This window comes from Capricornis sumatraensis, chromosome 7, assembly GCF_032405125.1.
Source record: "Capricornis sumatraensis isolate serow.1 chromosome 7, serow.2, whole genome shotgun sequence".
NCBI classification, from domain to species: domain Eukaryota; kingdom Metazoa; phylum Chordata; class Mammalia; order Artiodactyla; family Bovidae; genus Capricornis; species Capricornis sumatraensis.
The window spans coordinates 7486640-7509080 of record NC_091075.1 but is presented as its reverse complement, the minus strand read 5'-3'; the positions used below and the strand labels follow the sequence as shown (position 1 = coordinate 7509080).

The 22441-nt window shown below is 38.2% G+C and overlaps 1 protein-coding gene across 3 annotated transcripts in view; it reads right to left on the bottom strand.

Moving 5' to 3' along the window:
• PRDM5 (PR/SET domain 5) overlaps positions 1-22441 on the bottom strand; it is a 262625-nt gene that overhangs the window by 73406 nt on the left and 166778 nt on the right. For all 3 annotated transcript variants that reach the window (XM_068975244.1, XM_068975245.1, XM_068975246.1), the window contains one exon: positions 7261-7346. In XM_068975244.1, coding sequence (XP_068831345.1) covers positions 7261-7346 — 86 coding nt within the window. The remainder of the gene's footprint in view (positions 1-7260; positions 7347-22441) is intronic.

Here is a 22441-nt window from a genome sequence, read left to right as displayed (position 1 = left end):
ATCACTATGAACAAAGCTAGTGGAGGTGATGGAATTCCAATGGAGCTATTTCAAATTCTGATGCCAAAGAATGCTCAAACTACTGCACAACTGCACTCATCTCACATGCTAGTAATGTGCTCAAAATTCTCCAAGCCAGGCTTCAACAACACGTGAACTGTGAACTTCCTGATGTTCAAGCTGGTTTTAGAAAAGGCAGAGGAACCAGAGATCAAATGACCAACATCCCTGGATCATGGAAAAAGCAAGAGAGTTCCAGAAAAACATCTATTTCTGCTTTATTGACTATGCCAAAGCCTTTGACTGTGTGGATCACAATAAACTGTGGAAAATTTTTAAAGAGATGGGAATACCAGACCACCTGACCTGCCTCTTGAGAAATCTGTATGCAGGTCAGGAAGCAACAGTTAGAACTGAACATGGAACAACAGACCAGTTCCATATAGGAAAAGGGGTATGTCAAGGCTGTATATTGTCACCCTGCTTATTTAACTTCTATGCAGAGTACATCATGAGAAACGCTGGACTGGAAGAAACACAAGCTGGAATCAAGATTGCCAGGAGAAATATCAATAACCTCAGATATGCAGATGACACCACCCTCATGGCAGAAAGTGAAGAGGAACTCAAAAGCCTCTTGATGAAAGTGAAAGTGGAGAGTGAAAAAGTTGGCTTAAAGCTCAACATTCAGAAAACGAAGATCATGGCATCCGGTCCCATCACTTCATGGGAAATAGATGGGGAAACAGTGGAAACAGTGTCAGACTTTATTTTTGGGGGGCTCCAAAATCACTGCAGATGGTGACTGCAGCCATGAATTTAAAAGACGCTTACTCCTTGGAAGAAAAGTTATGAGCAACCTAGACAGCATATTCAAAAGCAGAGACATTACTTTGCCAATAATGGTCCATCTAGTCAAGGCTATGGTTTTTCCAGTGGTCGTGTATGGATGTGAGAGTTGGACTGTGAAGAAGGCTGAGTGCCGAAAAATTGATGCTTTTGAACTGTTGTGTTGGAGAAGACTCTTCAGAGTACCTGGGACTTCAAGGAGATCCAACCAGTCCATTCTGAAGGAGATCAGCCCTGGGATTCCTTTGGAAGGAATGATGCTAAAGCTGAAACTCCAGTACTTTGGCCACCTCATGAGAAGAGTTGACTCACTGGAAAAGACTCTGATGCTGGGAGGGATTGGGGGCAGGAGGAGAAGGGGACGACAGAGGATGAGATGGCTGGATGGCATCACTGACTTGATGGACGTGAGTCTGAGTGAACTCCAGGAGTTGGTGATGGACAGGGAGGCCTGGCGTGCTTCAATTCACGAGGTTGCGAAGAGTCAGACATGACTGAGCGACTGAACTGAACTGATATAGGCAATAAACACAAGAGAAAGGAAAGACCCTCAAAGACAAATCCAAAACAATTAAGAAAATGCCAATAGGAACATATATATCAATAATTACTTTAAATGTAAGTGGATTAAACACTCCAAAAGACACAGATTGGCTGAATGGATACAAAAACAAGACCCATACATATGCTGCCTACAAGAGATCCACTTCAGACCTAGAGACACATATAGACTGAAAACAAAAGGATGGAAAAGGATATTCTATGCAAATAGAATCAAAAGAAAGCTGGAGTGGCAATTCTCACTTTAGACAATATAGACCTTAAATTAAGAATACTTTAAGAGATAAAGAAGGGCACTACATAATGATCAAGTAAACGATCCAAGAAAAGATAGCAATTATAAATATTTATGCACCCACACAGGAGTACCTCAATACATAAGGCAAACACTAACAGACATAAAGGGGGAAATTGACAGCAATAAAGTAATAGCAGGGGACTTTTTTATCCCACTCACACCAATGGACAGATCATCAAAACAGAAAATTAATAACCAAACACAAACCTGAAATGAAACACTAGACCAAATGGACCTAATTGATGTCTTATGGACTTTTCACCCAAATGCACAAGAACACACACACTTTCTTCTCAAGTGTACATGGAACATTCTCCAGGACAGACAATATCTTGTGTCACAAATCAAACTTCAGGAGATAAAAAACACTGAAATCGTATCAATCATCTTTTCTGACCACAACACTATGAGACTAGGTATCAATCACAGGGAAAAAAAACTACAAAAAAACACAAACCCATGGAGATTAAACAGTATGTTTCTAAATAATGAACAGGCTACTGAAGAAATCAAAAAAGAAATCGACAAATTCCTAGAAACAAATGACAATGAAAACACAGCAACTCAAAACCTACTGGATGCAGCAAAAGCAGGTCTAAGAGGGAAGCTTACAGCAACACAATCCTACCTCAAGGAACAAGAAAAACATCAAGCAGACAACCTAAATGCGCATCTAAGACAGCTGGAAAAAGAACAACAGAAACAACAAGAAACCCAGTTAGTAGAAGGAAAGAAATCATACAGATCAGAGAAGAAACAAATGAAAAATAAATGAAGGAAAACACAGTTAAGTGTAAGAAAACAAACAGCTGGTTCTTTGAGAAGATTAAAAAAAAAAAAAAGACAAACCATTAGCCAGACTCATCAGGAAAAAAAAAATAGAGAAGAATGAAATCAACAAAACTAGAAATGAAAAAGGAGAGGCTACAACAGACAACACAGAAATACCAAGGATCATAATAAGAGACTATTACAAACAGCTATATGTCATTAAAATGTACAACCTAGAAAAAATGGACAGATTCTTAGAAAAATTTTATCTTCCCAGACTGAACCAGGAAAAAATAGAAATTATTAACAATCTAGTAACAAGCACAGAAATTGAAATGTGGTAAAAAATTTCCTCCAAAAAAGCAGCCCAGGGTCAGATGGCTTCACAGGTGAATTCTATCAAACATTTAGAGAAGAACTAACCCCTATCCTTCTAAAGCTCTTCCAAAATTGCAGCAGAAGGAACACTTCTAAACTCATTTGATGAGGCTACCCTCACTGATACCAAAACCAGACAAAGACAACACAAAACAAGAAAATGATAGGCCAATATCACTGATGTACATATAGGCAAAAATTCTCAACAAAATTCTAGCAAACAGAATTCAACAACACACTGAAAAGATCACACACCATGATTCAGCTGGGTTTATCCCAGTGATGCAAGGATTCTTCAATATACACAAATCAATCAATGTGATACACCATATTAACAAACTGAAAGATAAAAACCATATGATAATGCAGAAAAAGTTTTGACAAAATTCAATACTCATATATGATTTAAAAAACTGTTCAAAAATGGGTATAGAAGGAACCTAGCTCAATATAATAAAGACCATATATGATAACCCCACAGCAAACATTATTCTCAATGGTGAAAAACTGAAAGCATTCCCTCTAAGATCATGAACAAGACAAGGGTGCCTACTCTCACCACTATTATTTGTCATAGTTTTGGAAGCCCTAACTATGGCAATTAGAGAAGGAAAACAAATAAAAGGAATCCAGATTAGAAAAGAAGAAGTAAAGCTCTTACCATTTGCAGCTGATATGATAGTATATACAGAAAACCCTAAAGATACCATCAGAAAATTACTAGAGCTAATCAGTGAATTTAGCAAAGTGGCAGGATACAAAACCAATACACAGAAATCACTTGCATTTCTATACACTAACAATGAAATATGAGAAAGAGAAATTAAGGAATCAATACCATTTACCATTGCAACGAAAAGAATAAAATACCTAGGAATAAACCTCCGTAAGGAGACAAAAGTGCTGTATACAGAAAACTATAAGACACTGATGAAAGAAATTAAAGACAACATAAATAGATGGAGAGAGATTCCAGGTTCCTGGGTTGAAGAATTAATACTGTGAAAGTGACTATACTGCCAAATGTAATCTACAGGTTCAATACAATCCTTATCAAATTACCAATGGCATTTTTCACAGAACTAGAACAATAAATTTCACAATTCATATGGAAACACAAAAGATCCCGGATAGCCAAAGCAATTTTGAGAAAGAAGAATGAAGCTGGATGAATCAACCTTCCTGTCTTTACACAATACTACAAAGCTGTAGTCATCAAGACAGTATGGTACTGGCACAAAAACAGAAACCAACGGAACAAGATCAAAAGCCCAGAGATAAACCCAAGTACCTATAGGTACCTTATTTTTGACAAAGAAGGCAAGAATACACAATGAGGCAAAGACAGCCTCTTCAATAGACAGTGCTGGGAAAACTGGACGGCTACATGTAAAAGAATGAAATTAGAATACTTCCTAATGCCACACACAAAGATAAACTCAAAATGCATTAAAGACCTAAATGAAAGGCCATAAACTATAAAACTCCTAGAGGAAAACATGGGCAGAACACTCGATGACATAAATCACAGCAAGATCCTCTATGATCCACCTCCTAGAGTAATGGAAATAAACACAAAAGTAAACAAGTGGGACCTAATTAAATTTAAAAGATTTGCACAGCAAAGCAAACTATAAACAAGGAGAAAACACAACCCTCAGAATGGGAAAAATAATAGCACATGAAACAACTGACAAAGCATTAATTTCCAAAATATACAATCAGCTTATACAACTCAATACCAGAAAAACAACCAACCCAATCAAAAAACTGGCAAAGGACCTAAACAGACTTTTCTCCAAAGAAGACATACAGATGGCTAACAAACACATAACAAGATGCTCAACATCACTCAATGTTAAGAGAAATGCCAATCAAATTTACAATGAGATATCACCTCACAATGGTCAGAATGGCCATCATCATAAAGTCTACAGACAATACATCCTGGAGATGGTGTAGAGCAAAGGCAAGCCTCCTGCACTGTTGGTGGGAATGTAAATTGATACAGCCACTAAGGAGAGCAGTTGGTAATTCTTAAAAAATGGCAATTCCTTAAAAAAATTGGGAATGAAACCACCATATGACCCAGCTAGGCATATACTACTAGGCATCCCACTACTAGGCATATACCCTGAGGAAACCAAAATTGAAAAAGACACATGTAACCCAATGTTCACTGCAACTCTATTTACAATAGCTAGGACACAGAAGCAACCTAGATGTCCATTGACAGATAAATAGATAAGGAAGCTGTGGTACATATATACAATGGAATATCACCCTGCCATAAAAAGGAAAGCATTTGTGTCAGTCCTAATGAGGTGGATGAACCTAGAGCCTATTATACAGAGGGAAGTAAGTCAGAAAGAGAAAAACAATTATTGTATACTAATGCATATATACATGGGATCCTGAAAGATCGTACTAATGAGCCTACTAGCAGAGCAGCAATGGAGACACAGATATTGAGAACAGACCCATGGACACAGGTGGGCAGGGAAGGAGGAGAGGGTGGCAGGTACAGAGAGTAACACGGAAACATACTTTACCATATGTAAAGCAGACAGACAATGCAAATTTGCTGTATGCCTCAGGAACTCAAACCGGGCTCAGTAACAAACTAGAGGCTTAGGGTAGGGAGGCAGGTGGGAGGGAGGTTCATGTGGGAGGGGACATGGGTAAACCTATGGCTGATTCATGTTTGGTAGAAACCAATGCAACACTGTAATGCAATTATCATTCAATTAAAAATAAATGTATTAAAAAAAAGAACAGATCATAATAATACCTACCTCATTGAGGTTGAATGCATTCACGAACTGTTGTGAGGCTCACATGAATCAATAAACCTGAACATCTAGAATATAGTACCTGACGTGATTACTGGCCTTTGTATTTAACTATTAGTATTATTCTCATGAATAAACAAAGTAAAAACCATATTATTTAAATTGGAAATATTGCCCATTCTTGAGAACAGCCAAAAGGTATTTTTCCCCTGAATTCATACATCCTTTTCTGAGGGATAACTTTGCAAAGCAGTTTAACATGCACTCAGAAGGCCCAGATTTTGGTTAACATCATGAGTTTTGCTCTGGTCTAAAACACGTTATTGGCAGTACTGTAACAACTACACGTATATAAGATAACCTCTTAAACAACATTAAACCTCTTTAATAGTGCTCACTGTGTAATAAATACTTGAATCTGTACGTAAGTCAAATTAAGAGGAGTAATATTTATCTAACCCTTCACTGTCTATGAAGTACTTAGCAGTTACTCCAGTTCCAAATAACCACATAATATGAGTACTATATTTTAAATGAGAATGAGAAACCTAATGTGGATTTACTCCAGTGAGCACAGAAGCTGCCTCCCTTCACCACCACAAACACAAGAAGAATGTTTTCTTAACAGGACCTCAGAGGTTATCTTTTATAGCCTACAGTACTAAAGTGGAAAGCTGGAATATTATTACACTGGTAAGGATATTACTATTATTTGTTTCCTCTAAAGTTCTTATTTTACAGCTAAGGTAAAAAATGGAATTCAGGAGAAGCCTAAATTAGAACTGCTCTTAAGGGAATTAGGCACATCTCTCAAAATCTGAAAAAATTTGGCATTTACATACAGACCATAAGACTTTTAAAAGGCCAAACTGAAAAGAACTGTGTGAAAGGTAATGCAGTGAAAAAAGATGGATAGAGCAAAATCAAGAAGAGCTATTTAAAAACTAGATCAAATTTTCAAGTGGGAAGTCCACGTAAAGTTGGTGTCCTAAACTGAACGGTGAGCTAAGAAGGGCAGCTAGACAGAGGGTGAGCTGCTCCCATTTTTTTCTAGCATGTGACGCAGATGCTGGGGTCTGAAAAAGCTGTATATCACAGAGTGACAATGGTCCAGTGAGAGGTGCTGACAGCAGAGGCACAAAGGGCACCCTTGGAAAAAGAATGATGGACAGCACCGGGCACACCCTGCAGAGCCAGGAGCTTCCTTGTCTGCCACCTCCCACGGTAATTCAAATTGTCTTCAACCTCTCTCTTGCAAATACACTCGCTCACATACATTTATGAACGGCCACATGCTGACAGGTGCACCTCTGTTCAGGAAGTGCTGGCATCTGCACTTCTGACAAATACTCAGCTACATTCACTTGGCTGTTGGACAGTCGTAACTCCTGTTACTCCTAAGAACTAGTTCACAATTTAAAGAATGGGAAGGCTCTGGGGGTTTGGACTTTTGTTTCTTTCATTGTTATATCTTAAAAAAAAAAAGATATGCTCAAATATTCACCACAAGCATAAAGTTTCAGATATACCACCTTTGCTTTCTCAGGTAAAGTTAAATATCTTTAAAATCAGTGTGGATCTTTTAAGAAATGAGATAGAATATTATCTTACCCTGGTGTGAGTACGAATGTGCATCTTCAGGCCGTCATTTTTACTGAATCCTTTCTCACAGTAAGGGCACTGATAGGGACGCTCACCTACAAGATAAAGGCAGGCTTCCTGTCAGAAAAGTCTACAGCAGCAAAGCAGGCACGTACTACCACTCCTCCTGCACCAGGCCTTCGCAAACACTTGTGCATGGGCAAGAAGAGACTCAGGCACAGCCAGGCGACTCCTGCACCTCAGGGCAGAGGAGGAGCTTTCCCTCCTGTGGAGAAGCAGTGAGCCCGGAGCACTTCCTGGACTCAGATACCAGCCACATTTACCAGCAGCAGGCTCGCTCCCTTTGCTAAGTCACTTCAGTCAAGTCTGACTCCTTGTGACCCCATGGATGGGAGCCTGGGATTCTCCAGGCAAGAATACTGGAGTGGGTTGCCGTGCCCTCCTCCAAGGGATCCTCCCGACCCAGGGATCAAACCTGCACCGTTTACGTCTCCTGCACTGGCAGGGAGGTTCTTTAGCACCAGTGCCACCAGGGAAGCCCTTTCCTTTTAATATTTCAGACCAAATTAAATCTCCTAATTGTAAGAATTTGTTAAAAAGATTTTGCATCAGTGTGCTCTGTACTGAACATAATAGGGATCTTTGTTTCACTGATACTTTGTTTTTCAAAAAAGATTTCATAGTCTACCTCAATAAGGTTATGAGTTTTAAAAGGATTTAATAAAATTGATATATGTTAAACAGAACTGGTTAAACTAAATAATAAGTGATTCATTCTTTCTATTATAACTGAGAAGAAGTTATATCTAGAAGTTATTATCTAGAAAACAGCTAAATCCATGTTTTTAAACAAGCAAGCATACTCATCCACATCACACTTTCTAAAAAGTTTTACTGTTAAAAAAAAAAAAAAAAACGACAAAATTTAATCTCCAGGACGAATGTGAAGCTACTCAACTTGTCAAAGCTTAGTTATTCAGAATGGACAGTAACTCAAAATCACTAGTATGACGAAATGGCAATGCACCTACATGACAGGATGCTAGATCCCGGCCGCAAGCAGACATCAGTACAATAACATACGTGCCTTCAGTACACGTAAAACTTCTGCCTTCCTTTCCCCTCAGAGGCAGGCCTCTGGACAAGTAGTACGCTGGTCCTCTGCTCCCTTACACCCCATTTGATTCTCATTCTCATTCAGTCTCATTCCAGCACAGGCTACTCGAGTCACGCCAGTGAATGTGCCCATCAGGTCGACAATGAGCTTCTTGCGGCTTAAACCAATGGTCACTTCTTGTCACGGCCTTGCCTGACCTCTGCCCAGCTGCTTTACAAAATGTCCAGCCACGTTCCTGGGACCGGAGGCCCTGAGGCACAGTGGGGCTTGCCGTGCTCTCTGAACCCGTCGACAGTAAGGTCGCCTGCAAACAACTGGGGCAGAGTCTACAGCTCAGCAACTGCCCAGTCTCTCCTTGAGACACACCCAGGACACTCCCTCTCAACTCTCTCTGAAGAGGACAGTGTGAAACAATGACAACCACTCGAGGAGGAAGAAAGAAAAACCGAAAAGTAACAAAGGCAGCACAGACTGGAACAGGACCCTTACCGAACTATCTAGGCTTACCAATTTTTTTCTGGGAGACAAAATCAACTTTTGCACTAGGTAAATTGACTAAGAGTTCTTGACTTTATTATGGTTGTGAACCTGGGTAGGTGTGGCTTTTCATACACACAGAAAATAAAGACTTAGTAGGGTCCAATTTATTTGAACAACTAGGAAAAAAGAATCTTATTTTAACCCTAAAATGATAGCATACATTTATCTTCATTCCAGATCTCTGTTGAGCTCCTATCTTGAGGTATCTGTATTTCACCAACAATAAAAATTCAGCATTCATGAACTTTATCCTCTGCCACTGTGTGTCCTATGTATCCTGTCCTGATTAGTTATGCCACATTCATCCACTTACCAAATAAGAAACTTAAATAGCCATTTTTTACTTCTCCCTACATCTAACCTCTAAGTTTTACTACTTTCAGTTCTCTGATATTTGTAGAATTTTTTTCCTCAACAACAAGAACAAAAAAAATATTCATAGCATCAGCCATAATAGTAAGAGCATCAGTGACAGAAGTAATAACAGAAATTATCATTTATTGATTTCTTAATCACTGAACTTTAACAATGTAAACTCACTGAAAAGAGACTAGAAGAAAACAGCAAGTTGCTAATGCTTATGGAGGTAACTCCTGTATCACAGAAGTCCAGATAATTTTACTACCTTCTTGAGAAAGTATGAAAAGGAAGTAACTTTTTAGATTTTCAATGTAAATTCATTTTACATTAGTGATAAGAAGAGTGCTAAAATATTTCCTTCTTATCTATTAACAATTAAATCAATCTAGATTACAGATAAAGCATGATAAACAGTAAAATTGTTGGTAAAGATGTTTCAGAAATTTTTAGCAATCATAAATTAACTTAATATTCATAGCTATTCTCTTTGTATCAAAGACAGAACTTTATGTGTGTGATTGCTCTCCAAATACAAACAGAATAGCCAGAAAAATATAAAAGAATCAAAGGTTTATAGTTGTTGGTTATATGAATTAAACCTAATGAAACACATCAAATTATTAGTTTCTTTCATGACAGCCAAAATTGATTAAGCAAGGAAAACGAGATAACAAATGCTAAGGAATTTTAGAGAATGGGGCAAAATAAATTAATTCCCTACTTTCACTGGTGTCATAATGCAGAAATTTCCACTACAGACATGAGCTTTTTCTCCTCTTCTAGAGTCTGATTGTTCTGAGTCTGAATACTGCTCATCCTCTTCTAGGTGTAACTCTGCGGAAGCCATGCAACCTTAGTGAACCTCTGACAAACGGAATAAACTTTACCTATCTCCAAGATATTCTGACCAAACATTCAGGTTTGTTTAAAGCATTCTCTGTGTTGGCAACCATGGAACAATTATTAATAGCACTCCTTTTCACTGACATAATTGATCCAGTCGCGACAATAAAAATGTATGGCCACCTATTTCGGACTGAACTGTGCTCCCTCCTCCAAAAAAAATTTCACATATTAAAGTCCTAATTCCAGCACCTCAGAATGACCTTATCTGGAAATAAGGCTGTTGCAGATGTCACTAGAGTTGTGTTATCCCCAATCTTATGTGACTGGTGTCCATACAAGAACATATCCATGAAGAGACAGAGACACAGGGAGAAGGCCCTGTGAGGAGTGGAGTTACGCTGCCACAGCAGGACTGCCAGAAGGAAACCCTGGAGCAGATGCTTCCCTGGTGCCTTCAGAGGGAGTGAGGTCAGCCCAACGCCTTGATCTCAGCCTTCTAGCCTCCATAACGGAATGTATTAGACAATACATTTTTGTTGTTTAAGCCACTCAGTTTGTGGTACTTTGTTACAGCAGTACCAGCAAACTCATAGAATCGCCTTGTTCATAATGGAGGGAATTACTATCATCATTGATTGTCTCTCTGTCTGCTGTCAAAGACCTAAGTAGAATGCTCAGAAGAGAAACCAGTCCTCTAGACTATCAGTGTTTCCACCTCCTTCCAACTCTGAGATCCCACAATGTTGAGCTGACAGGTCTGGGTACTGAGTAAGTCCCACTCCACTCACTCTACCACCCCAGGGTTTAACTCCAGTTTTAAAGGCGGTCACTCGGTAAATGGCTTTGATAAATTTATTTAAAAACCAGTGTGTGTGGTTTGAGAATCAGCCTTGACAGACTACAGCCTGTCCACCCTTTTGGTTGGAGCATGTTTAAAGCAATCCTGCCTCTCTCAGACTCCACAGACAAAGCTATCTGCTCTCTCACACAATCAGAAGCTGAATGTTACCTGCACAAGCCAACATACTGTTAAATATTAAAGCCATTTGTCTAACTTGCAAATTAAAGACAAGCTGTTATTCCCAGGGTTTTTTTTTTTTTTCACATTATGCATGTGATATTTTCTGTCATTATTGCAAGTACTATGATGAGTATATTCCCAGGAAATATTTTTGTCTACACATAAAATTATTATGGCATGAATGGAAATTATCCTTTAATTTTGGTTAACTCTAAGAATACAGATCATTCTTTCTTACATGATCACTGCTAGTACATAGGTTCTGATGTACAATATGATGTGAATCCAAACAATGATTATTTTTAAACATCTCTAGTAGATTTGAAGATTGACTATTCACATTTTGCATAAGTTAACAGCAATGTTCAAATTCTCACTAACATGAAAATTAGTTCATCTGAAAATTATCTAAAAAAAAAAAAACTGAACTAAAAACCAACCTAAATGGAAAAATAAAAGTAATGGTTGAAACATACTGTTCGGAACACTTGAGGTACACTAGCAATTTTATTTCTTGTAACAACATTATGATCTAGGAATTCATAGCTTGAGTTTACAAGTGAGGAAAGTAAGGCACAGGGAAGATAAGTGATTTGTTCGTGATGACACAGCTGTTGAACGGTAGAATCAGAATTTTAATGCTTAATATTTAACCCTTAGACCATCACATCAATTAATAATATGGCTAGTTTTTATACAAATGAGGTGAGACTTTCTAAAGTTGCTGTCAAAAACTCTGCTTCTTGCAATTACAGCTGACATTGACCAGATCTTTCTGACTGGGAGATTGAGGCATTCCTTCAGTTATCAAAAAAAGTCAGGGGCAGGTTAGGAATGCATGTTATATCTCAAAGCAGATCCCAAGTGGATGCACATACTGACATAATATTGAACTACGCCTTAAGAACCACATTTAAGTAACCACCTTCAACATTTAGAAAGGAAAAATAGTATTGGCAAACATCCCATACTACATTATGAGATTTAGCTACCAACAGCTAAGATTCAATGAGCATAGTAGCATGAATAATACTGAAGCATATCTAACAGCAAAATGTTTTCACTTAACTAAGGAAAACAGATGAGCATGTTGCATCTGCTGCTTTCTTTAAATTATTCTGACACTGAATATCATTAAAGTCCACTTCTGTTTTCTTCAAACACATCAAACACACAGAAACATGATGACAACTGTAGAAGGTTGACTTTAAGTTGACTTGAACAGGTGTCACAAAGTAGATAATCCTGGAAGCTAATTTATTCATTCATTAAATAGACATTTTTTGAGCACACACCATCTTCTATTTACTGTCCCGGGCTTTAAGAACACAGTTGCGAATATACTCACAAAATCACTGCCTCTTCAATTTTACTAGTGTAATAAGACAAGAAAATGTTAAAGAAAAAACAAGATAATTTCAGATACTGACACTGTAAGAAGAAAATAAAACTAAGGAGATGGATGGAAGAAAGACCTCTGGTAGGTGACAACAGGATAAGAACTTAGGAAAGGTCATTAGGAAAGGTAAAAGAACTGAATGTAATTTCTTGATGCCAATTTAAGTGCACTTTTTCTGTAACTCTTTATTGTAGAATTACAAGCTTTTAAACTTACTCGACTTGAAATGGGTGCCCCCAAATTCCCACTGCTGCCACACGTGAGATGGACGTAGCATAAAAGTATTTGAAATACACAAAGGGGGTGAGTGTGGATATTTAGAAAAGAACTCCAAAAACTACCGATGGCTTTGCAAAGGCAGCTGGTGGTAATGAAATGGGGACATCTGGATGCCACATGAAGTACCCAGAGTCTCGCTTGGTCCCCAAACACACTACTATGCATCTTTAACAAAGAAAACACACTATGACCAAAACCATTCGCTGGCACGTATGGTCAAACACAACAGGAAAAATCTGATTCTAGTTTAATATATGCCACTGTTGTTTGTTTAATGTATGCCATTAGGATTATAATTTATTGACTTTACCATTTTTTGTGCTATAAAGACATCAGAAGAACTCCAGGCTTCACTAAAGGATTAACATACTATTATTAAAATGGGGGAGTTTGGGGAAGAATGGATACATATATACATATGGCTGAGTCCCTTCGATGGTCACCTGAAACTATGAAAACACTGTTAATCAGCTATACCTCAATACAAAATAGAAAGTTAAAAAAAATAAAGTAACATAAAATGGAATCTTAAAATCTGTGAAGGGAATTCAGGTTAGCATGAAACTTCACGATAACAGGAAAAGCCTTAAAGCCACCAAATCACTGAATATCCATCTGCTGCTGTGTAATCACTCCAATGTCCACCTTGACGAGTCCTTTCTAAAGATCTGTGTTTATGCAACAAAAGTTAGTAAAGAAAAATCTTGCAAACTTCGATATACCTATATTAGATATTTTGCTATTCTTATATCTAGACCATGGATTTAAATTTAGATATGAACTTGATCACGCTATCAGAAACTCATCAAATTTTATTTAATGCCACTAAACACACTGAATGCAAAAGACTTAATAATCTGGACATGATCAACTCTGAAAATTAAAATGTACAGAACAAAGTGCTTAAAATGATAAAGTTTATGTTATGTATATTTTACCATACTGCTTTTTTTTAAAGTGTATAGCTAATGAGCCCTATACTTTTAGAGATTTTTAAACAAGCATAAAACTTCAATGAATGTTCTGGGAGATTTTTATTAAAATCGAAATAAGCTATCTCCAGGAAGCATTTAAATAACTTTAACTTTTATTTTATCAGTACATTTTTTAATACCTATATAGATTTCAGGAATTCCCATAACTCTGAAAACATGAAAAGATGTATATACAAAGAAAATATAATTTAAGATGGAGTAAGGTCAAACTCTCATTTATGATGAATTCAAATTAAATAATGTTTAAATAATTGAATTAAATAATGTTTAAGGAGTTTGGAGTCACAATTTTAATTTTCACTTTGATTTTTCTAACAAAAATCAAGTTTTGGAGATGGCAAATTTCAAATGAAGAAAGCAAGCCTCAGAAGTGTATGTTTCAAGAAAAATACTGTCAGATGGTTCCACATGGTTGAACTTTAACACATATATACTATATGGGAATTCTTTAAAACTTGCTATTTGTTTTCCATGAATATCACAGGATTGGCTTATTTTTCTATTTACGAATTATAGTTCTTATATTTCTATTAACGAAATTGTTACAAAACATCGAAGTGACTCATTCTAAATGAAAATTAAACCAAAAATTAGAATTGTATAACCATTACCCAAGCACTTTTCCAATTTCACCATTTTAGTCCCTTTAACCAATGGAGAAACTTAATAAATTAGTAGTACAATACAGAGAGAAGTAAAATGCTACACTAAGAAACGGGAGTAGCTCAAATTCATTCTTGGCAATTTTCTATGAACTGAAATACTTGTTTTTTCTATAGCCAAGAGTCACAAAACCCCACTCACTTCATTGAACCCCAAACTGTTACTCCTGGGATGCCGCTATTAATCAAATATTGCGGGATTTCACTGTCATCTTAGAAAGACAATAAAATCTGAACTTGACATTTATTCCTTGAGTATTTAGAAATACTCTACTTTTTAAAGTTTAAAGAGTTCACTATTTGTAAGGAAGTGGGCCATAAAATGTAAAAACTGAAAGATGACCGAGGGGGACCTTTGCGTCCCCAAAATACTGAACAATAACAAATCGAGTCTTTTTTTTAAAAAATGCAAGTGTCTACGGCACTTCAAAAAAGTAAAACATGCATTTTTTTCCTTAAGAACCTTCAGTTTCGTACCAACAGTTCATTTCTGAAAAGATGGCAAAGCAAGTGAGGCAGGGTTCACTGGGAGGAAGTTAAACAGGAGAGCCATGTTCTAACTTTCTAGCCCGAAATAAAAAGAAGCCAGACCTATATATCAGTTGAGGGCAAAACAAAAAGTTTTACTGATGCTAACAAAATAGGATATGAGATGCAAAACAAAAAAGGACAAGACTTCACGAATACTTTAAAAATACAATTAACCAGGAAGAAAAAGTAAAAGGTTTCCTACTCAAGAAGCCCTGGCTTGGGCAGGAAACAGATGCAAATGTCACCCATTCCGTGTGATTTGTCTGAAGGGTCTAAGACACCTACCTTCCTGAGGTCCTTGACGTGAGTGCTGCCAGAAGCAAAGCAGGTTGTTCCACAAACAGCAGAAGCATCAGAAACAATCCAGACACTAAGAAAGTTTTGAAGGTTCTGACCAACAAAGAAAAACTCCTATGTGAATTCTCCACACTGATACGTGAGACACTTCACAGTAAGGTCAGTAAGTAAAGTAAGGTAACCACTGACTTGGTTTTGTTATAAGGGAGTCAGACTTTGGTGGAAAACCATTCATCTTTTCACACAGTAGTTTTCCATTTTTAAGAAGTTCTACCCGAAGTTTTATTTAACCCAGTATTTAAGAGCATACTTTGCAAACAGTGGTCATGAAGTGATGAAGCAGTTAAACCTTAGGTGCCTGCACACAGAGGCGATTTCCTGTTCACAGTGCCAGCAAGGACGAATCAAGAATATAAAACTTTGAGTAGCAAGAAGCCCAGAAAACTCTTCTCTTATCCAAAACCTATAAAAGATATAAAACCTTCCTCAGGCCTGAGGCACAACTCAGAGCCACAGAAAACACCACAGAGAGAAGCTGCTTGGGGGGATGGGGTGGCAGGGGAGCTGCCATAGTAGCAAAGGTAGGAGGAAGCACATATCAGAGGAAATCCAATCTCCTTCGGTTTTCCTAAAGGAATATGCTGCGTTCTAAATTTAACAGCAGCAGCTATTGACAATGTTAGCTAATAATTTACCAAAGAAGATGCTGAATTACAGTTTCAACAGTGAAAACTGTTGCATAGGCCACTTTCATTTTTGAGGGTCCCAACAAAGCAAAGAAAAAAGAAATAATAAAACTAGAGTTACATAAATGATGGTATTTTTTTTGTTTGTTAACTAAAGTCCATTTTTTATTCAGATTAATTTATTTTTTAACTGAATGTCCTTTTTAATATTCAAAATCCCATCCAGGATACCACATTACATTTAGTTATCTTTTTTTTTTTTTTTACTTTATTTTACTTTATAATACTGTATTGGTTTTGCCATACATCAACATGAATCCCCCCACAGGTGTACATGAGTTCTCAATCCTGAACCCCCCTCCCCATACCATCTCTCTGGGTCATCCCAGTGCACCAGCCCCAAGCAACCTGTATCCTGCATCGAACCTAGACTGGTGATTCGTTTCTTACATGATAGTATACATGTTTCAATGCCATTCTCCCAAATCATCCCACCCTCTCCCTCTCCCTCTGAGTCCAAAAGTCTGTTCTATACATCTGTGTCTCTTTTGCTGTCTCGCATACAGGGTTATCATTACCATCTTTCTAAATTCCATATGTATGGTGTTAGTATACCGTATTGGTGTTTTTCTTTCTGGCTTACTTCACTCTGTATAATAGGCTCCAGTTTCATCCACCTCATTAGAACTGATTCAAATGTATTCTTTTTAATGGCTTAGTAATACTCCATTGTGTATATGTACCACAGCTTTCTTATCCATTCATCTGCTGATGGACATCTAGGTTGCTTCCATGTCCTGGCTATTATAAACAGTGCTGTGATGAACATTGGGGTACACGTCTCTCTTTCAATTCTGGTTTCCTCGGTGTGTATGCCCAGCAGTGGGATTGCTTAAACGATCCATCTTATTAGAGTTTCTGTGACTGTGTTGTTCCTTTGATAACTGTTCATCACATTCTATTCCAAGACAATTGTCACTCCCTCCCTCTTCCCTATGTACCTCCTATTAAGACAGGATGCCTGTGACTTGACATGAGCATTATAATCTTTGCATTAAAAAAACTAAGGCCTTTGATATTTTTCCAAAAAAGTAAAAAAAAAATCACATTACTATTCAAAGTCAACAAGACATTTTGACTTGTTATATATGATTCTTACTAGCTCAAAATCAATGGGGGAAGGGATGAATACAGCAAAAAAAAAAAAAAAAAGGAGGGAAAGTGGTTTATTCCACAGATGTGGTTGATCAGAAATTATCTGAAGGGTCAAAATCACACTGAGAGAATAAGAATTAAACATACAGCTCAAGATTTTACCTATGAGTAAGACCTCTTAGGAAAAGTCTGAAGCTCTCAACATCAATCTCTGAAGTATGATGGGAGTGAAGAGGAAATTTTATTTCTATGCAGATTCTACACTCAACTATTCTGCTAAGTCTTAGATTACCTGTAGGTAAAAGAATATTCAGTTTGGCCTAACATTAGTAATTAACCACTTAGAAAATAAATATAGCAAAATCAATTCTCTCTCAACATACAGGGGTTATTTAATTATAAAAATGTGAAAAGACATGTTTAAATTTTCATCTGCGTATACAGTGTCTTTTTTGTCTATTTTTGTTTATGAATAATTGTCACTGTCTTATAGTTACTTATAATGAGTTATACCTATTGTTTTCACAACTTTGAACAAGTATTCTACAAAGAATGCTAAATTCCACTAGAAAAAATATTAGAGAAGAAAGAGTGGCTAAAATCCAAGCATAATCAAACCGTAATATATCAACTCTTTGTATTTCTAAGATGATAGCAGATAGTTACCAAAAAATTAAATATTTCCTAAGACAGTGATTTATTACTATGTTCAAATAACAGTATGCAACCAAGATCAGAACAGAAGGGCCAACACAGCCGGTATCTATTAACATGGAAAGCTGGTAGGAACTGCAGGCAAGTAATTAACCTTCTGGCCCAGAGATTTAAAGGCCCAAAAGCAGTTCCTAGAACTTATTCCGTAACTTATGAACAGTTGATGGAATTCATGTCACAGTCTGTGGATTACCTTGCGGAATTAACCCCGGCTCTCACTGACCCTGAGAAGCTATAAACCAACAGGAAAATGTGCTCTCCTATTTCAGCTGACCCTCAGAGTGCCATCTCTGTCAGTCCAGCATAGAAACCTGGATGATAAATTACAGAGCTGCCTGCCAGGCATGGACCTAAACGCTCACCTTCACTAACAATGATGGTAACCCAGTCCATGCACCACCAGGCTGTCTGACAGCAAACCCTTATCCGTGTTCCAGAGATGATCTATATGCTGCTGCTAAAGGTTATGAAAAGATGCTGATGACCACAATGGGACTAGAGAGTCAGACAGTATATTGAGGGAGTACGAATCCATTTGTGATTAAATACAAGTAGGAAAAACAACCGGAGAAGGCAATGGCACCCCACTCCAGTACTCTAGCCTGGAAAATTCCATGGACAGAGGAGCCTGGTAGGCTGCAGTCCATGGGGTTGCGAAGAGTCAGACACGACTGAGCGACTTCCCTTTCACTTTTCACTTTCATGCATTGGAGAAGGAAATGGCAACCCACTCCAGTGTTCTTGCCTGGAGAATCCCAGGGACGGGGGAGCCTGGTGGGCTGCCATCTATGGGGTCACACAGAGTCGGACACAACTGAAGCGACTTAGCAGCAGCAGCAGGAAAAACAACAAAACGCAGCACAGTTGGCAGCAAGAGCTCACATTACAGCAAGCTTACACCAGGCTAGGCACTGTACAAAGTTCTCTGCCTACACCTTAATCTGTACCTTGAAACAATGTTATAAGGTCAGTGCTTTTATTATGCCTGCTTTTCAGGTGAGGAAACAAAGATTTGAAGAGGTTAAGCAATTTATAAAAGCTCATAAGAGGAGGAAATCAATAAAATGGAATTTGAAAACCTGTAATCTATCTGAAGACAGATTATTCATGGTTCACCCATAGCAATGCTATGAGCCATATGGCTCACCCGTATGAGCCACGGATCCTGGCTATGAAAGTGATACGGATATGGATATGAAAGTGAACTCGCTCAGTTGTGTCTGACTCTTTGAGACCCATGGACTGTAACCTGCCAGGCTCCGCCATCCATACGATTTTCCAAGCAACAGTACTGGAGTGGGGTGTCACTTCCTTCTCCAGATAATCTTTCCAACCCAGGGATCAAATCAGGGTCTCTGGCATTGCAGACAGACTCTTTACTGTCTGAGCCACAAGGGAAGCTCTGGATATGAACCAGGTATGAAAAAACAAAGTATCGCTGATGGTTGATTATATGACGCAGAAGTTTCTCCATATTTAGAGATCTCAGTTAGACCATAAATAACAAACTACAGACCCTCAAGCTTCCAAGATGAGATGATTTTATCCTCAACTGCTTGTTTATCAACATGATAACATCATCTAACATTATGAGTTACAGAAGGAATTAATAAAATTCTAGGGTAAGTTTAAGAGTAACACTAAGGGTTAGGAAGCACGGAAAAGAATAAGAAATAAAAATACCAGCAACGTGATACACTAGAGAAAGTTTAAGCCTCAAGTTTCATTCAAGATGAATCACATATAAATTATGTAACCTTAGCAAATCATTGTATTTTGTCCAAGTATTACTTCTGTTCAGTTGCTCAGTCATGTCCGACTCTTTGCAACCCCATGAATCGCAGCACGCCAGACCTCCCTGTCTATCACCAACCCCCGGAGTTCACCCAAACTCATGTGTATCAAGTCGGTGATGCCATCCAGCCACCTCATCCTCTGCCGTCCCCTTCTCCTCCTGCCCCCAATCCCTCCCAGCATCAGGGTCTTTTCCAATGAGTCAACCCTTCACATGAGGTGGCCAAAGTACTGGAGTTTCAGCTTCAGCATCAGTCCTTCCAATGAACACCCAGGACTGGTCTCCTTTAGGATGGACTGGTTGGATCTCCTTGCAGTCCAAGGGACTCTCAAGAGTCTTCTCCAACACCATATTTCAAAAACATCAATTCTTTGGCACTGAGCTTTCTTCACAGTCCAACTCTCACATCCACACATGACCACAGGAAAAACCATAGCCTTTACTAGATGGACCTCAGTCGGCAAAGTAATGTCTCTGCTTTTGAATATGCTGTCTAGGTTGCTCATAACTTTTCTTCCAAGGAGTAAGCGTCTTTTAATTTCATGGCTGCAATCACCATCTGCAGTGATTTTGGAGCCCAAAAAAATGAAGTCTGACATTGTTTCAACTGTTTCCCCATCTATTTCCCATGAAGTGATGGGACCAAATGCCACGATCTTAGTTTTATGAATGTTGAGCTTTAAGCAAACTTTTTCCTCTCCTCTTTCACTTTCATCAAGAGGCTTTTTAGCTCCTCTTCACTTTCTGCCATAAAGGTAGTGTCATCTGCATATCTGAGGTTCTTGATATTTCTCCTGGCAATCTTGATTACAGCTTGTGCTTCTTCCAGCCCTGCATTTCTCATGATGTACTCTGCATATAAGTTAAATAAGCAGGGTGACAATATACAGCCTTGACGTACTTCTTTTCCTATTTGGAACCAGTCTGTTGTTCCATGTCCAGTTCTAACTGTTGCTTCTTGACTTGCATATAGGTTTCTCAAGAGGCAGGACAGGTGGTCTGGTATTCCCTTCTTTTTCAGAATTTTCCACAGTTTCTTGTGATCCACACAGTCAAAAGTTTCGGCACAGTCAATAAAGCAGAAGTAGATGTTTTTCTGGAACTCTCTTGCTTTTTCCATGATCCAGCAGATGTTGGCAATTTGATCTCTGGTTCCTCCGCCTTTCCTAAAACCAGCTTGAACATCAGGGAGTTCACGGTTCACGTATTGCTGAAGCCTGGCTTGGAGAATTTTGAGCATTACTTTACTAGCATGTGAGATGAGTGCAATTGTGTGGTAGTTTGAGCATTCTTTGGCACTGCCTTTCTTTGGGATTGGAATGAAAACTGACCTTTTCCAGTCCTGTGGCCAATGCTGAGTTTGCCAAATTTGCTGGCATATTGAGTGCAGCACTTTCACAGCATCATCTTTCAGGATTTGAAACAGCTCAACTGGAATGCCATCACTTCCACTAGCTTTGTTCGTTGTGATGCTTTCTAAGGCCCATTTGACTTCACATTCCAGGATGTCTAGTTCTAGGTGAGTGATCACACCTTCATGATTATCTGGGTCGTGAAGACCTTTTTTGTACAGTTCTTCTGTGTATTCTTGCCCCCTCCTTCTTAATATCTTCTGCTTCTGTTAGGTCCATACCATTTCTGTCCTTTATCAAGCCCATCTTTGCATAAAATGTTTCCTTGGTATCTCTAATTTTCTTAAAGAGATCTCTAGTCTTTCCCATTCTGTTATTTCCCTCTATTTCTTTGCATTGATCGCTGAGGAAGGCTTTCTTATCTCTCCTTGCTATTCTTTGGAACTATGCATTCAAATGGGAATATCTTTCCTTTTCTCCTTTGCTTTTCGCTTCTCTTCTTTTCACAGCTATTTGTAAGGCCTCCTCAGACAGCCATTTTGCTTTTAATTAATACTAACTGAACTAGAAAACTTCTGAAATCCCTTCCTTTTCTAAAACTAAGGACCATTACATTTTTATAATGTATAAAGTAAATGTCTTGTGCATATTTGCTGTGCATGCCCTTATTCTAATCAGCAAATTAGGAAGAATGAGTGGATTTTAAATGACAGAAACAAGGTTTGCAAAAAATGACATTTTTAGTGTTAATGAAAAAAACAGAGTTTCATTATACTTCACCCTGGCAACTGTAGTGGTTAGCCTATCCCTTCTCCAGCGTAGTTTCCCAGCCCAGGAATCAAACTGGTATCTCCTGCATTGCAGGCAGATTCTTTACCAGCTGAGCCACAAGGAAAGCCTAGTATGGCGGCAATGGGACTAAAAAAGGGAGAGGCAGCAGACAGAAAAGAAAGATGGTGAACCAAGGGTACAACTGGTTATTTAAGGTAGTAAGGAAAAAAATAAAAACATGAAAGAATTAGGTTTTTAAAATGCAGTTTTTAAACTCTATTATCATTGACTATGCTAAAGCCTTTGACTGTGTGGATGACAACAAACTGTAGGAAGTTCTTAAAGAGAAGTGAATACCAGACCACCTTACCTGCCTCCTGAGAAACCTGTATGCACATCCAGCAACAGTTAGAACCAGACATGGAACAATAGACTGGTTCCAAATAGGAAAAGGAGAACATCAAGGCTGTATATTGTCACCCTGCTTATTTAACTTACATGCAGAGTATATCATGCAAAATGCCAGGCTGGATGAATCACAAACTGGAAGCCACACTGCTGGCAGAAATATCAATACCCTCAGACATGCAGATGATACCACCTTAAAGGCAGAAAGCAAAGAGGAATTAAAGAGCCTCTTGATGAGGAGGCTCTCCTCTTGTGAAAGAGG